Source organism: Vicia villosa, linkage group LG5 (assembly GCF_029867415.1).
Source record: "Vicia villosa cultivar HV-30 ecotype Madison, WI linkage group LG5, Vvil1.0, whole genome shotgun sequence".
In the NCBI taxonomy this organism is placed as follows: Eukaryota; Viridiplantae; Streptophyta; class Magnoliopsida; order Fabales; family Fabaceae; genus Vicia; species Vicia villosa.
The window spans coordinates 157,905,097-157,926,849 of NC_081184.1; the positions used below are offsets into that span (position 1 = coordinate 157,905,097).

The following is a 21,753-nucleotide window of genomic DNA, read 5'->3' on the forward strand; positions in this document are numbered from 1 at the left end:
TGTCTCTTTGCGAAGCGTACATATAACCAGAGCAGCATAAGAACAGTATAATAATATGTCATTAAATTAATTTATGTATCTTGTTTCAATTATGTACACCAAAGTGTGACATGTCTGGAACAGCGTTTGCTCACATAACATCAAACCCCTAAGCACTTTTAACGTAAAAAATGAATCTTTTGTGTAGCTTTAAATGCAATTTTTTCTAACTTATGATTGACCAGACAAGCCCTTAGATTAACTACAAACTATATAAATACCATCTTTAAGACCCACCATCAAATTCGTAGTAATTTGTTTCTAACACTAATTACAAATTAAGTTCCAACATTCTAGCAGCAATTTCATTTCTTCAAAAAGCTAAGCAAATTAACAAACAGTTTGCTGCAAAATCAAGCAACGTTTTTAGTCTAAAGAATCTTCTAGTATAATCCGTAGTACTAATATACTATATATTCCTCAAAGAATATATATACTTGGTTACCAAAAATCATTAATTAGTCCAATCATGAACATATGTAGTAAGTAGTAACTGTTGAACAAACAAATTTCCAACATCTGTTTAAGAATCAAATTGTATGGTCCTCACTGCTACTGGTATCCTCACAAAATGCTCTCCATCTGTCCATGTTAGGCTTCCAAATCTGTAGCCTCCATGCAACTTTTGAGTTGAAATGAAGCTTACATTGAAGGTAATAACTTTAGTATCTGAATTAAACCTCAAAATTTGTGGTTCAACTTTCACTTCTATACCATATGGAGTCTTAACTATAGCTTTGTAGACTACATCTATGTTTCCAACGTTTGTCACTGTTCTCATTACTGTTGTATACCTCTTCAAATTTGGAATTGATATGGAAGGAAGATTAAGGTTTATCAGTGTTTTGCTTTTTTGTTTGTTGCAACTTGTACTTGTTTTGGTCACTTTTCTAATGGATGCTGTGTTATGACCCATGGAACATAGGAATTGGATATAATCCTTTGTGGTGATATTGTATATGAGTCCTGCATTCATTGCTCTGTTGGGATCCACGTGTCCACCTCCAATATCAAATGGGTCTGCTGCCTTACTTGTGGAGCCTTCTTCTGATATAAGACTTCCATCAGTTCCACTTTGAGAGGCTGTAATTTTCAATGTTGCAACTAGTTAGTTTTTTGATAATGTATTTGGATGAACGTTTCATAAACAGATTTTGAATATAATTGATTTTGGACCCTGTGCGTTAGCCCACATTGCATGTACTCAAAGACGACTATGTATGTTGACTCACCTGTTGTTACCAAAGCTGATCTTATGGCTGCAGGTGACCAAGTTGGGTGTCTGGATTTGATGAGAGCTGCTATTCCTGCCACATGGGGACATGACATTGAGGTTCCAGATAAGATTGTAAAGCCACTGCTCTTTTTAGTTCCCTTTGGTGGAAATGCGGCCAAAATATCCACACCAGGTGCAGCTATGTCAGGCTATCTCCATGAATCATCCCCACAAGAGTACAGATTTTGATCACATCATAAATTGAAAACTGAGTAAGAGCATTTAAAATCAAATTTCTTCTTACATATATATTTCTTACGCGATTGCACGTGCCTCGGAAACTTATGGCTATCATATATATTTCATTCACTTTTTGTCTCACGATTTCAGAAACTCGGTCTAGTTGAATAGAAACAAATCATGCCAACAAGTAAGAATTTAAGGTTGGGCTATATATACCTTTAGCACAGTAGGAGACATGGTACTAGGTCCTCTAGATGAGAAAGATGCAACTCTTGGAGATATCCATTTTCCGATAACAGTCTTCGGCAAACTCAGCCTTGCAGCTGGAAACCTTCGACATGAGCTTAATATTAGTTTTTAGCTCTAGAAATTTTCAGAATCAATGATGTGAATCTATGCATTATTTCCTCACCTTGCTCTTCTAATATAGGTTAATAGTTGTGTTCCTACTTCATAATCTACCTTAATGCATGGAAGCGTACCACATTCACCGAGTCCGTCTTCATGACGCTGCGCATATATTAGTCCAACTCCACCAGCTTCCTTCACTGTAAGTGCTGCAGAAACAATATCTTGTTGATTTGATACCGAAAAGCATAGAACGATTTTGCCTGCTGCCTTTGTTTTGTTCAGACTTCCCGACTGACAATCCTTGCTTGAAAGGAAGACATAGAAAGTATGTGAAAAATTATAACTATGAAAAGTGTTACTACTAGAGTAAGTAGATTGCCGCCCGTGTGTGCGTCTAATCGAGAAGGAAGAAAGGTCTCACGCTAAATCATCTGCTGGATCACGAGCAATGCGTTCGGAGTATGTGAGGCCAGCGAATCCAGGATTATGTTTTCCATTGTCGATGGACTCTCCCTACATTATATCGATATTTACATCATGTATTAACTGAAAGCATATTTCACCGATTTGATATAAAAGTAGTTGTAGCATACCCACAAAGTGAGGTTATTTCCAAGTGTAATGGCTGTTGGAAAAGCCCTATCAATCGTAGAGGCTGCAACTGTAATGAGCCACGGTGCTGTATTTGTAACGGTTTGAGAAATAGGACCGGAATTTCCACCTGAACAAACAACTGTGATACCTTTGGAAGTTGCATGGAAAGAACCGATTGCTATCGTGTCGCGATGATCAACGTAAGAGAACAAAGGAATGTCAATGCCAAGAGAAACGGTTAAAACATCAACACCATCATGTATAGCCATGTCAAATGCTTTGAGGATATCAGCGTCGCTGCAGTGTCCAACAGGAACGTCCCAGCAAACTTTGTAGATAGCCAAGTGAGCTAAAGGTGCTCCTCCTCTCGCTATACCAGAAGCAAGTCCTTTATAATTTGCGTTTTCTACAAAATATCCAGCTGCTGTCGAAGCCGTGTGAGTTCCATGGCCAATAGCATCTCTAGCCGAGAGATATTCCAATGTGTCATTCTTTCCAAGGATTAGGTTCTTAGTGTGATCATTTATTCCTTTTAGAAACCATCTAGCACCAATTATCTTCTTGTTGCAGTTGGTGGAGTTGAAGTTTTCTCCAACTTGACAAACTCCTTTCCACCTTGATGGGATGTTTCCCATCGCTTCATCGTTAAAACTCGCCGACTCCGGCCAAATTCCTTCAAGATATCACATTTATCATTGATTACATTTCAATGCCGTTTTCTAGGTATCTCGTCCAGTCAGGATTCCTCTACATTCACGCATTCAGAAGATCTTCACCGTCCAATTTTCATAAGACGACTCAAGTTTTGAGCTCGGTAAATCATATTTAAAAATCATTCTCAAAACCTTATCCGTTTGATCTTTACCGGACGGTTCCAAACTGCTGACTGCATGAATGCATGAGATCTGTTTTCATCTGTAAGAGGATTACTAGTTAATACCTGTGTCTATGACACCTATGATGGTTCCTTCACCCGAGTTACTTTCGGCGAAAACAGTTTTGGCCAAGGAATGATGTACCCCAATAAAGTCCCAGCTTCTAGTAGTATGGAGTTTGTGAATGCCATTTGGAATGACAGAAACCACCTCAGGAAACTCTGTCACATTGTATACAAATAGCTTTTAAAAGATGCTAAAATAGGTAAAAAAAAAAGAAGCTTAATTATAAGTAAAGGATCATATCAATTATCCATACTTGCTATATCTTCAGCTTGAGACTTTGTCATTCTAGCAGCAAACCCTGAAAATCCATGCTTATAGCTATAAAGAAGCGAATTCTTCGCATCTTCTTTGCTACACAACAGAAAAAAAATTACATTTATGGTAACGATGATTATAATCTCTATAGCAGAAAAAAATGTTAAGATTACAAGCCATATATATACCTTCCTAGGAGTGAAGACAGCATTTTGTGATGATACTTTTTAGTAGTTTCTGGATTATCATATATCTTATCTCCCATGTATACAATATGCACCTAGAAACATGCATTTAATAAATAATTATGCTCAAATAACCACACAAAAAAAACAATTATCTACATTTCTTGACATATGTATTATATATAGTTACTCACATTGCTTGTTTCCTCTGCAAATATCTGAGGGATGATAAGAAAGTTTTGCAGTAAAAGAAGAGCTGAAGTTACAAGCAATTGAATCTTTTTAGTATCCATTATCTAATCAGTAAAAGCTTGAAAGGCTTTAAAAATTCATGAATCATACAAAGTTGATAAAATTTTGAAGTGTTTTATAGTGTCTATGATATACATAATGTAACTTTTTGAAAATAAGAAAAGTTATAGTGCTACTTTTCTTTTGTCAATGAAATGAAAAAGTATGCATAAATATCTTTATGATCTAAGTGTGTCTCATGTTATATAACAATCAGAATCATACATAAATTAGTGACATTGATTGTAGAGATATATAATTAATCTTAGTTCCTTTTGGTTTTAAAGTGTATATTGAAATGATTTTCTAGACATAAGGTTGTGTACTAATGTAGTCCTAAACCCATCATCCCACGTTTATTGAATTATTTTCTTATCAACTTTTGAGTTTCACCTTTTTGCCTTTATTACTTTTCTAAAGTTATTATATAGTTGAGATGGACCATGCCCTATGTATCTTTTCTAAAGGAAAAGCAATATTGCTTAGGATACAATTTTGAGAATTCAAAAAATTTGTACTTGCAATTTTGCATGATTCTGGTTTTTTTAATATCATTGTAGGTTTTTTCGAATTGCAATGAATCAGTCAGATTTTACAAAAATTATATTATATTTTTTTGTAAAATTAGAGTGATTCGTTACAATTTTGACAAACTCGTTATAATATCAAACATATATTGAATAAATTGATTATATTTTTTAAGTGGAATATGTTTTCAACCAGAAAAATTCACAGAAGTATATTGTTTCTTAATGATTTAGTCAATGAAGCATAAGGCCTTTTTAGGGCCACTTTGCACTTTACCTTTTTCACTGATGTCATTTTCAGTTGGTTTGAGTTCCTGTGGAATCTTTCTTTCTAATAATGGACAAGGTGATTTACAGCTGGACACAACATTCTTCAATCCATTTTAATGAATAAATAATTATTTTTCTTTTCTTAATTTGGTGGTTTTTGTTAGAACATACAAATCAATTAAGGTGTATTAATGGAGAAAATGATCAATTAAAGAAGATAAAGATTAAGGAGATTGAGAGAGAATAAGAGAGAGAGTAATTGAGGGTGAGTGATTAAAATGGCATTAACAAAAGATAGGAGTAGTGAGTTCCTTATATAGTACAAGTTACAAAATGATTGGAACTAACAAAACAGCCAAAACAGAAAATAAAAAACAACTGAGTTTCAGTGCAACTGGTTACGGAAAACAGCGTAACCAGTTACGCTACTACAACAGCACCAGAGAATCTGTTTCACGGGTTCGTAATCGGTTACGGCTAACAGCGTAACCGGTTACGCCAACTGAAGTGTTTAAAATCAGTAGTTTCAACACACCACATTACTTCAGTTTGTCCAAGTCAAGCATGCTCAAGTTCATCTTCAATCTCTTGAACACTTCATTTGTCACCCCCTTGGTCAAAAAATCAGCCACTTGGTCTTCGCTTCGACAATATCCCAATCGTAACTTTCCATCGCTCACTAACTCCCTCAAATAATGAAACCGCATCTCTATATGCTTGCTCCTTCCATGTGCAATCAGATTTTTCGCAAGATTAATCGCAGAAACATTATCAACAAGGAGTGTAATAGTCTCACCCTCGTTGCTACTAAGCTCCTTCAATAGATTCATAAGCCACATGGCTTGACAAGCACACAACGACGACGCAATATACTCGGCCTCACAAGATAAGAGTGCTACCACCAGTTCCTTTTTCGAACACTAAGAGATTGGTGTCCTACCAAACAGGAAGATGTATCCAGCCGTTAACTTTCTATCATCTTTATCACCACACTAATTGGAATCGGTGAAACCAAGTAAATCACACTTTTGGCCCGTATCCGATGCCGAAAAAAGAATTCCGCAACCAAGAGTTCCTTTAACATACTAAGGATCCTCTTGACAGCTGCCATACGAGATACCTTAGGTCTCTCCATGAATCTACTCGCAATGCCGACACTAAATGCCAAGTCCGGTCGCGTATTGCACAAATACTGCAATGATCTAATCAATCTCCGATATTGAGTTGGATCCACAACTTGCTCATCCTCACTCTTGGACAGCTGTAGCCTTGCTTAACATGGTGTAATGGCGGCATTACAATGCTCTATTTCACACCTCTTTAAGATCTCAAGAGCTTACCTCCTTTGGTGCATGAGCAGTCCCATTTTTGACCTTTGAAACTTTATGCCAAGGAAGTATCTCATGATCCCAAGGTCCGTCATCTCAAACTCACTCACGAGTTCCTTCTTGAACCTTGAGATACTCTTCTCACAGCTGCCGGTAATCAAGAGATTAACCAACCGGATGGTCTCAAGCCTAGCCACAGGTGCAAACACCTCCTCAAAGTATATTCCTTCACGTTGCAAAAACTCTTTCGCTACCAATCGAGCCTTATACTTGATTATCTCGCCTTTCGGGTTTGCTTTCACTTTATAGACCCAACGCACACAAATCGGCTTCTTACCATGAGGTAGATCAACCAACTCCCAAGTTTCATTCTTCTCAATTGATTTCAGCTCCTCTTTCATTGCACAAATCCATTTTGGATCGCTTAGAGCCTCCTCCGTGTTCATCGGTTCGGATTCGGCCATAAGCGTAAAATGAACGAAATCACCTTCATTATTGACTTCGTTATCTTGGAATCTCTCGCATTCTGGGAGTCTCAAAGGCAACACCCTTTTCCTTGTTGATCTTCTACAATTTTTGAACATCATTCGGGGGCTGCGGAACAGTTTCGGGAGTGATTGGATTAACAAAAAACAGTGTTGTTAGGACTCTATTATGCTCATAACCGGTTACGCCAGATTGCACTGGCTGGCCGTAACCGGTTACACTGTGTTCTGCAGAAATCCTATTCTGTTTTTCCTGCTCGTAATCGGTTATGCCAGTTTGTACTGGCTGGCCGTAACCGGTTACGCTGTTGTTGTTGCTGTTGCTATTTTCTTCAAAAATAACATCCCGAATAATCAGAATCTTCCGATTTCTTGATCAAACAGCTTGTAACCTCCTGTAGAGTGATATCCAACAAAAATCATTTCCTTTCCCTTGTCGTCCAACTTCTTTCTAAGTTGACCCGACACTTGTCTATAAGCCACCGAACCAAAAATTGGCAAATGACCTAGATTCGGTTTGAATCCACACCAAACCTCTTCCTGTGTAAGCTTCTCAAGCTTCTTTGTAGGACATCGATTCAACAAGTACGTGGTTGTAGAGACCGCTTCTCCCCATAGTTCTTTCGATAGATTTTTACCGCTTAGCATACTTTGAACCATGTTCATAATTGAGTGATTTTCTCTCTCTGCAATACCATTTTGTTGTGGCGTATACGGTGGTACAACTAGGGATGTCAATGGGGCGGGGCGGAGACGGGGGATACAATTCCATCACAATCCCTACCCTCGAATTTAATCCCCATCCCCGCTTCGGATCCCCACTACGGGGGGATTTTCTCCCCCATCCCCGTCCCCGCGGATCCCCAAGGTTCATGCGGAGATCAATAAACATGATTTTTTTTATTTATTATTTTAAATTAAATTAATAGTAAAAGCTTCAAAAACTAACCACAAAAAATTTAGAAATTATTCCCTTATGATAAATATACTGTTTTAACAATATTTAATCTATAATATTGAGTGTCATGACCACCAAAATTTTAAACTAAAAAAAATTGAAATAATCATTTAGATCTCACTCTTTTACTAACAATACATATATATTTTAAATTTGTGTATAAGATTAATTATATGAAATGAAAAATAAACTTACATAATAATTTAAAATTATAGATAAATTAAGGACATTGTGTTATTTTAGGCGGGGCGGGAACTCCACGCGGCGGGGGATATTTACGCCACCCTCGTCTGCAAAGTGCCTTCAGGGAGATTTTGTTCCCCATCCCCGTCTTCGTGGGGGGAAAATTCCCCGTCTTTGGGCCCCAAATAGGGAATCCCCACGGAGATCTCCACTAACAGAGGCAAGTTGACATCCCTAGGTACAACGTCACGCACTATACCCTCATCATCATAATACTTCCCAAACGCAATCGAGGTATATTCACCTCCACCATCCGTTTTGAGAATCTTCAACTTGTGACCACATTGCCTCTCCGCCATGGACTTAAACCTCTTGAATACATCAAACACCTCATCCTTTCTCTTGATGATATAAGTCCACAACTTTCTACTAAAATCGTCAATGAACGTGACAAAATATCTACTGCCACCAAATATGTCTGCTTGCATAGGCCCACAAACGTCGGAGTACACCACCTCAAGATGTGCTTTAGTCCTATGATCCGCATCCTTGCTAAAACTCCCTTTTTGTCGCTTTCCCTTCACACAAATCAGCTGGAATGTTAATGTGTGGCAGCCTGGTAACCATACCATCTTGTTGCAACGCTTTGAGATCACGAAAATTCAAGTGACCGAGATGATAGGGCCATAACCATTCCTCTCTACTTGCAGCTGAAGCTAAGCACCTATGCTCCAATACTTTCAGCTCAACCTTGAAAGTTCTATTGGAAGCCATAGGAGCCTTTAGGATCAACACACCACTAGCATCGACAACTCGCAAGATCTTATCTTCCAAACGTATATTGTAACATTTCTCAAGTAATTGGCCAATACTCAAAAGATTACATTTAATACCCGGAATATATAACACATCTTTGATCATAGAATGTCCACCATTCTTCTTTCCGATCAACATATCACCGACATCTTCGACCATGAGAGTGAAATCTTTGATCGACATCTTTGATCATAGAATGTCATTTATATTTATCAGCTAGTTAAACCGTTAATTTTACCAAACACTTTAATTAGTTTATCAACTATCAGTCATCCGCCATTAACTATAAGCTATAAGCTATAAGCTATCATCCATTAACTATAAGCTATCATCCATCAGTCATCAACTATAAACTATCTGTTAACTTATCATGTAACCGCTAATTTTACCAAACAAAATCTTATGAGACTCGACGACAACGAGAAGATCGACAAATTGACTGATATTGCAGATGTGACGAGCAGTGGAAGATCTAAATAGAGAATCTCATGAGTATTGTGTCGTTCTACAAGAAAAAAATTGTTGTGAATTAAGGAGAGAGACATGAAGCAACGTGATGAAAGATAAGCATATTTTTTATTATTTTTTGAATTAATTATAAAATTTTAATTAATGGATGATAGTTATTTAATTAATATTATGAAATTTTAATTTTAATATGAGTTATTTGCAACATTTACAATTGACTCAATTCAATTGAATTATCCCTTTAATTTCAGACATTTTTATATAATGAATTATAAACTATAGCTGAAAATTTATGATTTAATTTTGTAATATGTATATGCAATTATAATTTAAAATAATATATTAGAAATAATTTGAAGTATTGGTTTGTCTGTTAGAAAACTATAAGTTAAATTTGAAAGAATTGTTTGACGATTTTTTTAAGCATTGATCATTAAGAGTTATATTTTAAAAATAATATTGAAGTATTTGTTTACTTATTTAAAAGTACTGTTTTACCACGTTATTTTAAATATTATAATGTGGTTTTTTCCGTTATTATTATGGTTTTAAAACTGCCAAGATTAAGTAGGTTTTTTATATTTATAAATATTTCAAATTTTATTTTTAGTTCCTATTAAAAAAAATAACATTTTGTGGTCTTTGTGGTTGCTCAATCATGATCCTACCTGTCATGCATATAGAATTAGGATGATCAAACTCATTACTGTGCACAATGACATTAAGAATCATGCTGGAAATACACACATATGAGAAAGAACGAATTGAGTAATGATGTCTTATAATTGGGTTGAGAATCCATCTACTCTGATACCAATTATAACACCTCACATAATATTATCTATAATCGTATTACGTAAAGTATTAAAAGTTTGGTACTGGAACCACGTCATCTGAATGACATCTAAAAATGTATTACATTAGGATACTTAATACTTAGCCATCAATACATCAGATGTCCTAACTAAAATAAACAAAGGAAAATACAACAGAAACAAATCCATCTGACATCAAACTTCGATCTTCAGCCTTTTCGCCAAATCTCCAGCTCATAAAGCGTACCTGAAAAATAACATAATTGGAGCGACATTACTAAATCTCAGCGGAGTTGTCTATCTTATAGGTCCATTCGACCCTACTGGGTAAAATATTGCACACAGCAAAACCACGAGTACTATACATTCGTACTTAACACGATACAACACATTAAAGCTAACGGTGTTTCACACCAACCGACATAAATACTCAAAGCATATAATATTTCACTCACACCATTATACTCTCCCGCTGAATCAACATGATGCAAAAGATACTAATGCCACAAGTGTGAGGAAGAAGTCTCGCATTGTTTAGAAAAGGGAATATTGGACACTTTATAAGTGAGATAACCCACACACCTATCACCTTAAGGTTTTGGGTGAATATGTGATGTATCCAGTGCTCTAGATATCCGATGTTGAAATTAAACTCAAACCTTTGAGTAATTCTTTATCGCTACACAATGACAATGAAAGAAGCAAGAAAGAGAATTTGGGGATAAATGTGAATTAGAGTTTGAACAAAATTAAAAGGAAGAAGAAAAATATTTTCTGAAGAATTTCTCTTTACCCGCAAACTGTGGAAAATTCTTATTCACTTTACAACTGCAAAATTCTGTGAATACAACTGTTTTTAAAAATAGGGGTTACTCCCTCTATTTATAATTTTAGGTTGTTTTCTCCCTAAGGCAAAACCCAATACTACAAAAGTCCAAAATATCTATTTTGGTCTAAGTCGAAATCCTATGTCAAACTACCTGCTTTGACAATTCACCAGCTAACACTAAGCTAGACTAATTCGACAGACCCTTCCTTCTGTCGAACAACATGCTGCTTCGACACGAAAAATTACAATCTCAACAGATTTGACCCGTGAAAATAAGTAATGATCGAACCAAATTACAAATATATGAGACATAGTTTTTCTTAATACAATTTCTTTTAACCACTTCTGAAATTGATGCATTATACATAAATGATGAGTCACCCATTTTAAAATTACAATTTAGCCTACCGCATTACGTATCCAAATCCCCTAGAGTCAAAAAACAACACATTCACGCATTCAAGTGTGTCCGACCGTTTGATCAAAATCGAACGGCTCTGATTGTGTTAATTTGAAATAAATCAAATTTGTTTTTTTTAACCATTTGATAAAGATCAAACAGTTCCTATCATCTTAAATGTTTGAATGTGGCAAAAAATTTACTGCAGGGTTCAATTTGAACTCGTTCCCCACTTTTAAATTGAAAGTGTCAACATGATGTCATTTGATATATGTTGGGTACGACATTACTACACAACCAAACCAAAGGATACACGTGTGAGCTGCTAAGAAATTCTCGTACAAAGTTAGGTGACATGGAATGGAAACATTATTATTATTATTGAAATTATTGAAAAGTACATCAGTGACTATGACAACTATGAAATTCCATACTGCTAGTTTAATTGTATATCTAGCCTGCGTGCGACAAATATCTTCTTCTCAACTATAAAATATTCATATGCACGTTCTCATGAAAATCAGAAGCCACTGGTACAATAAACACGACTTAAATATTGATCCCTCGGGTTTAATATTCCATTTCAAATAATTAATTAACAAAATCATCATCGATTGTAGATTAATTTCAATCACTCAATCTTTTTTACTAACACATTCAGAACGTGGTGCTCAAGTTAGAACGTGGAAGCAGAATCACAATAAGAGAAAAAGATATTGGAACCCACGTACCCTCATTGCATGTGCTAAATTAGTGTTGTGATACTACCTTACGTGCGACCACGTAGAGGCTCAACATATACGTGACTATAAGCAAATAGAATAAAATATAGAAATAAGTTCAATTTATAAGGGATAGATATATTTCTGATTTAATGAAAGATATAATACATTAGATTTCTCAAGGTTTTTTCCCTAACTCAAAAACTAATTACCTCACGATATAATAATGCTCCAACCATGTTTTAGAATCCATATTCGTCACAACTTAAAAATTCCATAAAAACATCTAACTTAATAGTATAGATTTAGGTTTATCTCAGAGTAAAGGAGATTTTAAAAGCAAAAAACTTCAAATTTTTAAGGTTAATAAAATAAATGGTCTGGTTTTGGTGATGCTACTACCACTTCAAAGAGCTGCACAATCTTAGGTTTTCTCGGTGTTATTTATCTGAACCAATTCTTCCACTTTCATAAGGACTATCGGCAATCCGTTGAACCAAAGGAATCTGCAAATGGAGGCTTAGAATTGAGACTTGATTGGGTTTGTGAGATGGACAAGTCATTAAACATTGATGTTGAAGTGCCTTCATTGTCTTGCCACCTTTGCAGTGCTCGAGGAAGATTCAACTCAACGCCATAACCACTTTCGTCTGTATCGATAGAAGGTTTCCATTGCTCCACAAGGGGAACCAACACATTAACTGCGTGCCCCATATCTGGCCTTTGGTATGGTTCACGGGCGGTGCAATGACCGGCCAGCTCAGCCACTTTATATATGCTCAACATTGTTTCCTCATCTGGGTTGAGAGTTTGATCAATTGTCTTTGGAACGTTTTCCTTGTTAATGAGTACCCTACGGAACCATGTAACCAAATGAGATCTTTCATCAGGCACAGAATCATCCAATGCCTTTTTACCTGTGATCAGTTCCATCAAAACTACTCCGAATGCGTAAACGTCCACTTTGGTTGTCACTCTTCCGGTAGCTGCAAGAAACAATATTACATTAAATATAAATAATGGAATAGACTGGCATAAATCAAAAGCAAGCAATGCAACAAGAATGAAGCATAGTTCACAAGCAAAGACAAACAACTAGGCCTTATTCCACTAAGTGGGGTTAACGATGCACCAAGTCAGATGAATAAATTGGGATGACAGACTCTGCAACAGTAATGAGTGGCAACGGAGTATTTGAATAAAACTTATGAAACCGGTGAAGAATATAATTGCAACTATACACACCAGCAAGAGTTATACAAAGAACACAATGTGTCTGAATAAAACTTTTGAAACCGATGAAAAACTAATATTGCAAAGCAGCAGCAACAAAGAACTGCTAAACACATATTGGGATCAAATAACAATTATTTTTCCTTCCCACTTTTGTTTGTATGTGGCTTTATTCAATTAAACAACCAAACATTTCTCAGCATCAGAGCGTGATATTAACGCAGTACTTATAGGCTATAGCTATAATTACCAAATAATGTACAAGATATGAATTTAAAAATTAAGGCAAGTGCTTAAAACCAAAAACTTTGTATACCTGCGTACTCGGGTGCAAGATATCCAAATGTTCCGGCCAACCTTGTCTCAAGAGAATAATTCCCGTCAGGTGCGTTTTTAACCAACCCAAAATCTGCAACTTTTGCTCTCATGTCATTGCCTAATAGTATATTTGATGGTTTTAAGTCTCTATGAATGAAGCTTTGTTGAGCTAAGCTGTGCAAGTATTCGATCCCCCGTCCAACATCCAAAGCTATTGCCAACCTTTGTTTCCATGTCAAAGGAGTGTAACCATGTTCCTCACATTCAAACAGATGCTGCGTTAATGTACCTTGAGGCATATGCTCATATACCAAAAGCCTCTCATTGCCATTGATGCAATATCCCAAAAGGGCGACCAAATGTCTATGCCTAACCTTAGTAAGAACAGAAATCTCTGCTTGGAACTCATTCAATCCTTTGCTTCCCATTGCAACAGATATCATCCTCTTGACAGCAATTTTAGTTCCATCAGGCAATTCCCCTTTATAAACAATACCAAACCCTCCCCTGCCCAAAATATTATCATCACTGAAATCATTTGTCACTTGTCGAAGAACATGAATTGAAATAATAGCATTTCCGCCACTTCCTCCATCAAAACCATAAAGATCACTATGATCACCACTACTCTGGCTATGCGACTCGCTCGGAAGACCACCATATCCATTTGAAACACTGGCAAGATCAAGTTTAACATTTCCTTGCCGATTTTCAGGACTACTAACCCTTGAAAATTTTCGAAACCGTTTTCTAGAATAACACTTACAACAAACGAACAATACAACAGCAACAAAAAGCACAACAACAATCACTATACCAGCAATCCCACCCGGACTCAACGCAGTACCTTTTCCCGATCCGCCGGGAGAAGAACCAGGCGTTTCACCTCCCGAACCAGGATCTTTACCAAGCAAAACATTACCATCAGTTACTAACTTCACCTTTGGCGAGAACTCGGGAACCTTTCCTGAGAGGTTATTGTTAGAGACATCAAGTGTCTCAAGCTGAGTCAATGTAGTCAAACTCTGAGGTATAGAACCAGTCAAATTATTCCCACTTAGAATCAACCTGTTCAAATCAGTCAAATTGGCAAAAGCAGGCGAAATCGTCCCCTGTAAATTCCTCTTCCCGAAATTCAGTGTGGTAATCTTACCCCCACTACACAAAACAGATTGCCAATCTTGACAAGGATCATTCCCTTTCCACGAATTCGCAAATTGAATAGGATACCCAAACCCCTCAGCAATTTTAAGCAAAACCATAACCCTGTCATCACAAGGCCCAGGCTTATCAAGACAAAAGCTATTAAGGCCTTTAACATCAATTGTCCCACCACTGGAGGAAACAGGAACAGGCCCCTGAAGCACATTGTTACCAAGAGAAACATTCTTCAAACTCGACATACTCATCAGAGAATCCGGAACCACACCGGTAAACTGATTATCCCTAAGCTGCAGATCAAAGAGATTCTTGCATTGCGAAAAATCTGGAATTGGACCAGTGAAGTGATTATTTTGAAGCCATACCTGAGTTAAATAAGTCATTTTAGAAATCACGGCGATCGAACCGGTAAACCCGGGCCCGGATTGCTGGTTATTGAGCCATAGATTCTGGATTGAGGAAGCGGCGAGAGAGTTAGGTAATCCACCGGATAAATTGTTGAAGGAGAGTCGAACAATGGTGAGACTAGGCAAATTACCGAAAATGTCGGGTAAATTTCCGGTGATCATTGCGGAAGTAAGATCGAGTGTGTTGAGACTAGAAGACTGAGTCAACTCGCTGGGGAATTCCCATTGAGAGAGGTCAGAGTTATGATCGAAGTAAAGCTCCTGAAGCGAAGTGAGGCCGGAAAACGCGGCGGAAGAGACGGAGGTGAATTTGTTAGTCCCGAGGTACGCGGTTTTGAGAGAGGACAGGTTGGCGAGGGAAGGGAATGAGCCGGAGAGAGAGTTGTTTCTGAGATCGAGAGATGTGAGTTCAGTGAGGGAGTTGAGATCGTCGGGAAGGGTTCCGGCGAGGTTTAACGAGGAGAGCCGTATTTCAGTGACGCGGTTTGACGTATCGCATGCGATGCCGGTCCATTGACAGAAGGGAGTATTGGGAGACCATTTGGCGGGGAGAGGTTTAACGTTTTGGAGGAAGCTTTTCATGACGGCGTCGTCATCGGCGACGATGGTGGTGGCGATGATGACGAGGGCAATGAGGAATGAGAATTTGAGCATTGGGAATTAAACGGGGTTGAGAGGTGTAAGGAACGGAGTAATGTTGTGTTATGATTATAAATATAATAATTAGAGAATGAAAGGGAAAAGGAAAAACGAGTGTAAGTTTGTTGTTGTTAGAAAAGAGAGAGAAATTGGTTTGATTATACTTAATCAGTAAGATATAGGCGTATGTAATGAAGGAGATCGTTGTTTTTTTTCGGAGAGGTTTTGTTATTTCGTCAATAAGTAGTTTTTGATGATGAGCTCGCATTCATCCTATTTAACGAGTAACAAATACCCTACTTATCCGTTTATGATTTTTTGTTGAGCATTGTTACTTTAAACAAAATCTATTTAAAATAAAAATATAAAAGATAGTAATAAAATATTCGATGATCAGATGATGAGTAGGTATTTAATCAAATATTCTCCTTCCGTTTTAGAATTTATGCATTTAACTTTTTGAGAATTTTTTTTTTTCTTTCGCACTCTGGTTCATAGGGGAAAGGAACTTTTTGAGAATTTTAAATGTTTTAATTGTGGTATTTTTAATTTGTGTTTTAATTGTAGCTAATTAATATTTTATAAAATAAGTGATTGACTAATTAATACACTAAAAACTCTTTAAATTAATAATGTTAGGATTGGAGAAATTTATTAATTTAGAGAGTTATTAATTTATCGATAAATTAATAATTATTAATTTAAAGAGTTTTTAAGTAATTATAGGTACGAAAAAAAAATTAAAATAACCATGTTTGATAAAAAATATACAAGAAAAACCATGTTTTCAGGTAAATTACCAAACTGTCTAGGTTTGGGACTGACCGGAAGTGAATGCGCCAGACCATTTGGCGCATATATACCCAAGTAGCCAAACCATTTGGCGTAAACATGAAAAAAAATTAGGGCAAATGGGAGTAGCCAATCCAATTGGCGCATGCACTCCATTAACAACACATAGGCGCCATTTGATTTGGCTACTATGTGTTGTGTCTTTTTTTTTTTAAATTTTAGGGTTTCCGGTATTTTCGCACACCGGTTCGGGCATATATCTGATAAATCGATTCCGGAAAGGGTCTGAAAAATCGTTTTTGGAAAAACAGAAGAATATGTCTGAATAATGTTTGCCTTGGCAATTTCGGTTATTCACTAAAGCACAATTTATTGATGAAAAACGGAGGCAAGGTTACAAGAGGCGGTAAGCGAAACTGATACGTTGCATTAAAAAAAAATACAGATTATACTAAACTTGCGACGTTGTCGAGCCACGATTAGGGCATCTTTTGATATTGTGCCCCACCTGACGGCAAATGCTGCATTTTCGTTCCATTTTGTCGCGGACGTCCATTTCGGTTCTAATTCGTGTACTATTGGGACGCCCCTTTTTCTTTCGCCGCATTGCGTCGTTGTGCCAAACTACCTCTCCATCATACTCAGGCCAGTAATCCTCCTTGGCCACCACAGGAAACGCAACACTGTAAACTCTGAGCAATGTCTGAGTCTTGTAAATCGGAGACAGTAGTGATATAGCGTCGCGGTGGGCATACGCACATGCAGCTATGACGTGTGAGCAAGGCATACGAAAAGCTTGAAACCTTCCACAGTCGCACCAATCTTCGTCAAGCAGAACCCTATATTGTTGCCTTGGCAGCCCTTCATTGTGGTCAATTGTCTCGCGCACACTGAACGTGCGATTGAATCGGTCGAAAGAAGTCACCTGATGAGTGTTCGCTTTTGCCGATTGTTGTTGCATAAATTTCATGCAACTATCGCTTAATAGTTGACCAGCTTGCCTAACATCACCCCATCTCCTGCCTCTTGTTGAGAAGAGTGAAGCCATCCTAAAGTATGTGGCCTCCACAAGTGCTGTGATTGGAAGGTTGCGGATGCCTTTGAAAACGCCATTCATGGATTCCACAAGATTAGTTGTCATGTGGCCCCATCGCACGCCATTGTCGTATGCCCTTGTCCATTTGTCCCTGGAGAGATTATCTACCCAAGTACCTGCCTCTGGATTTGTCATTACAATCTCACTCCTATAATGCTGGAATGTGGGTTGGGTCAATGCATAACCAGCATTGACTAGGGCCTTTCTTAGATGTCTGTCCTTGATCTCCCGCATGAAGTTTTGGGCGATGTGGCGAATACAATAGACGTGTTTTGAAGGGGGGTCATGCCATCCGTTCGCTGGATTATTGTAAGCACTCTCTATGGAAGCGTGCCTATCAGAGATTAAACATATGTCAGGCTGGGGAGCAACATGTTCTCGGAGGTTCCTTAGAAAGAAACTCCAAGCCGCCGCAGTTTCACCTTCGACGATAGCAAACGCCACTGGAAATATGTTGCTGTTCCCGTCTTGTGCAACCGCCATGAGCATGGTTCCTTTGTATTTGCCGTATAACCATGTCCCATCAATTTGAAGTATGGGTTTACAGTGTGCAAAACCTCGGACGCAAGGTTTGAACGCCCAAAAAAGCCGATGGAATATTCCGTTTCCTTGGACAGGGTTTCCATCCGGTGCATGCGCGGGCAGTGTCTCTAGAATAGTAACAGTGCCAGGTGCGTAACTGTGTAGCGCATTGAGGTATCGGGGAAGAATTTTGTATGACTCCTCCCAGTTGCCGTAGACTGTCTCAATTGCCTTTGTTTTTGCAACCCACGCCTTTCTGTAAGATGGAGTGTAGTTGAAGGTTGTAACAATGTGTGATATTATATTTTTAACCTTCAGAGACGGATCAGAGCTTATGAGAGGCAAGATCTCCTGACATATAAGATCGGCACTGAGTTTTGTATGATCCTGGGAATTGTTAGGGTTGACACACGTGTGTTTCTGCGTAATCGACCCTATTTTCCATGCATTACTTCTCTTCCTATAAGAGGCCAACAGTCTGAACCCGCACTCTGGATTTTTACAAGTGATTACATACCGTTCCAGGTTTGAACGGTCTACCTCAAAATCAACGTTGTTCGCCATGTGCCATTTTTTTATTCTTCTCAGACATGCCTCCTTAGAAGGAAACTTGTCTCCTTCCTTTAATTCTTCGTCATTTTGTATGTAGGGTGTGAAAAAGATGTCAGATGATGGTTCGTCACCTTGGAGGTTCAAGTTACTCATATGTGCTGGAGGTGCGTACGCATGAGCTGGAGGCACCAACGTTTGCTGCTCGTCGTCGGATTCCTCGTTGACCATGTCGTCAAATTCAGTTTCCAGATCGTCTTCCTCCTCGTCAATGACGTCAACCTCGTCTTGCTCGTTAACTGGCGGGTCAATAACTTGTGACTGGACAACATTAGTTTCTTGTGTCTCAACCTGAAGAGTAACGTACAGTTCGATGGAATCCAACCCAGAGTATTCGTGGGTGGTAAACATATCTTGCAAGTCTTCGTCATTGGCAATCTCCATCTCGTAAAACTTGACGGTGTTGTCTTCATTGAAATTGGGACATTGGTAAAAAACGCTTGCAATAGGACCCATTGCAATCTTAGAGTATAGTCGCTGAATGAAGTACGAAAATGTTGCTCTTTTGCTCAACAACAATGGTACAACCTGAGTGTTTCTCATCACAAAACCGGCTATCTCATGAGAGTAGGTCTCACCGTTCAGATGGGCATGCACAAGGTACTGGGTTGATGAAGTCATTTTGACTGGGAAAGTGTTTGGGTGTTGTAAGCTCAAGTCAGATTGGATAAAATTGTTGGTGTGGGCTGTAACGTTTAGAAAATATTGGGTGGCCTTATAAATTGTGCTTCTTACATCCTTGCCAACAGTTAGACACGCTGATCTATGTCAAGTACCCCATCACGCGTCTGCATATGTCCTGAAACGATTCCTGATAAGATTCCTGCAACGATTCCTGAAAAGATTCCTGCAGCGATTCCCTCTAGACAAAGCATGCATGCAGCCCTACATCTAGCAGCTAGTTCTGAAATAAATATATATATATATATATATATATATATATATATATATATATATATATATATATATATATATATATATATATATATATATATATATATATATTTATTTATTTATTTATTTATATTTATATATATATACATAAATATTTATTGATATTGACGTACTTATTTATTCATGTATATATATATAAATATTTATTTATAATTATATATTTATTTATTTATATATATATATATATATATATATATCAATATTTATTTATATTTATATAATTATTTATGTATATATATAAATATTTATTTATGTATATATATAGTTATTTATTTATATATGTCATGTACCCCAGCATGCGTCTGCATATGTCCTGAAACGATTCTTGATAAGATTCCTGCAACGATTCCTGATAAGATTCCTGCAACGATTTCCCCTAGACAAAGCATGCATGCAGCCCTACATCTAGCAGCTAGTTCTGAAATATATATATATATATATATATATATATATATATATATATATATATATATATATATATATATATATATATATATATATATATATATATATATATATATTTATTTATATTTATATATATATATAAATATTTATTGATATTGACGTACTTATTTATTCATGTATATATATATATATAAATATTTATTTATAATTATATATTTATTTATTTATATATATATATATCAATATTTATTTATATTTATATAATTATTTATGTATATATATAAATATTTATTTATGTATATATATAGTTATTTATTTATATATGTCATGTACCCCAGCATGCGTCTGCACATGTCCTGAAACGATTCCTGATAAGATTTCTGCAACGATTCCTGATAAGATTCCTGCAATGATTCCCCCTAGACAAAGCATGCATGCAGCCCTACATCTAGCAGCTAGTTCTGAAATAAATATATATATATTTATTTATATTTATATATTTATTTATTTATTACTATATTCATATATATATATATATATTCATATATATATATATATATATATATATATTTATATATATATATATATAAATATATATAAATATTTATTTATATTTATATATTTATTTATTTATGTTTATTTATTTATTTACTTACACAGCGTAATTAATCTTCAAAAAAACCATAATTAACACAACGACCACATTAATTTTAATTGAACGATCCGGTTTTGGCAACCCAAAACAACCGGTATATCACAATATTACATTGCAAAATAACAAATAAAAACTTGTAGTACACGCTCGATCATTGCAACAAAGAAAACAACACTTAATCTAAACTACTCAAGTATCACTGCAAGAACAAGTGGATCTTCGACGCCTCGGTTAACCTCTCCACTGTATGTCCAAAACATTAGATCTACGTCCACATCGTCTTTCACACGGTCCCAATAATACATGTAGGTGCCTTCTGGATTATTATCCGTCAACGTAATGTATGGACAACGGTAATCTATCTGTTTAACTTTTCGGGTCGGACCATCTAGTTGACGAAACCCAGTGTTGATGGCTCTAACAATTCTCTGGAAATTCCAGTGGGGGTTAAGGCAGACACGCATGTGCCTACCTTCCTCAAAAAAAAACGACAGCCCAAACTGAGTTCATTTTTTAGTGTTTGCAGTAAGAATGAAGAAAGAGTTGGTACTTCAACTCCACACACTCATACCTATATTTATAGGGGGTGAAATACGGAGGAAAATAACTTTGTTAATTATTAATAACTTAAATACTAATAGGAAACTTGGTAATGTTAAAAAAACATTTCATTAAAATATGCTCAGAGCATTTAATTGGACGGTACAGAAGTAATTGAAAGGGTAAAGAAATTGCGACACCTAGGAAATTACAACGGTTAGGACAATGTCTTCTCTGTCCTCCATCATTCGAGTGCATTGAATGTCGTCCTCCATAGTCTCCCACCAACGCTGTCTTTCAAGAAAAACACCGCCCCTTGTTCTAAGTCTCTTGATAGATCTGATTTGTTCGCCTGGACTCCACTCTCCGTCCAAAAACCTTAAGAGGGTTCTCTTAAGCTGGTCCATGGTTTGAATGTTCCAAAACAACACCTGCATAGGGGGTTTGACGGCAGAGAAAATAACGTATCCAGTCCTTCGACGATAGTCCGGTTGATAGTCGAAACG

The 21,753-nt window shown here is 36.8% G+C and overlaps 2 protein-coding genes across 2 annotated transcripts; both read right to left on the bottom strand.

Annotated features, from left to right (window-relative positions):
- Positions 1 to 271: 271 nt before the first annotated feature.
- On the bottom strand, positions 272 to 4,172 carry LOC131603447 (subtilisin-like protease SBT3.5). Its single transcript, XM_058875760.1, has 10 exons — positions 4,019 to 4,172; positions 3,828 to 3,919; positions 3,638 to 3,735; positions 3,384 to 3,539; positions 2,443 to 3,116; positions 2,271 to 2,362; positions 1,911 to 2,153; positions 1,715 to 1,829; positions 1,272 to 1,464; positions 272 to 1,122 (listed from the first exon to the last, which is right to left on the bottom strand). Exons 1-10 carry the CDS (start codon positions 4,115 to 4,117, stop codon positions 563 to 565), a joined length of 2,322 nt encoding a protein of 773 aa, XP_058731743.1. The 5' UTR covers positions 4,118 to 4,172; the 3' UTR covers positions 272 to 562.
- An 8,029-nt stretch (positions 4,173 to 12,201) lies between these two features.
- On the bottom strand, positions 12,202 to 15,947 carry LOC131603448 (receptor-like kinase TMK4). Its single transcript, XM_058875761.1, has 2 exons — positions 13,466 to 15,947; positions 12,202 to 12,902 (listed from the first exon to the last, which is right to left on the bottom strand). Exons 1-2 carry the CDS (start codon positions 15,687 to 15,689, stop codon positions 12,394 to 12,396), a joined length of 2,733 nt encoding a protein of 910 aa, XP_058731744.1. The 5' UTR covers positions 15,690 to 15,947; the 3' UTR covers positions 12,202 to 12,393.
- Between the last annotated feature and the right edge of the window lie 5,806 nt (positions 15,948 to 21,753).

Excerpts from the sequence above, each read along its gene's own strand:
- LOC131603447 (XM_058875760.1), bottom strand. The coding sequence starts at position 4,117 with ATGGATACTAAAAAGATTCAATTGCTTGTAACTTCAGCTCTTCTTTTA. Across the intron at positions 3,736-3,827 it reads CTGTCTTCACTCCTAGGAAG|CAAAGAAGATGCGAAGAATT; the intron begins GTATATATATGG and ends TCTGTTGTGTAG. Across the intron at positions 3,117-3,383 it reads CATAGGTGTCATAGACACAG|GAATTTGGCCGGAGTCGGCG; the intron begins GTATTAACTAGT and ends GATATCTTGAAG.
- LOC131603448 (XM_058875761.1), bottom strand. The coding sequence starts at position 15,689 with ATGCTCAAATTCTCATTCCTCATTGCCCTCGTCATCATCGCCACCACC. Across the intron at positions 12,903-13,465 it reads TCTTGCACCCGAGTACGCAG|CTACCGGAAGAGTGACAACC; the intron begins GTATACAAAGTT and ends TGTTTCTTGCAG.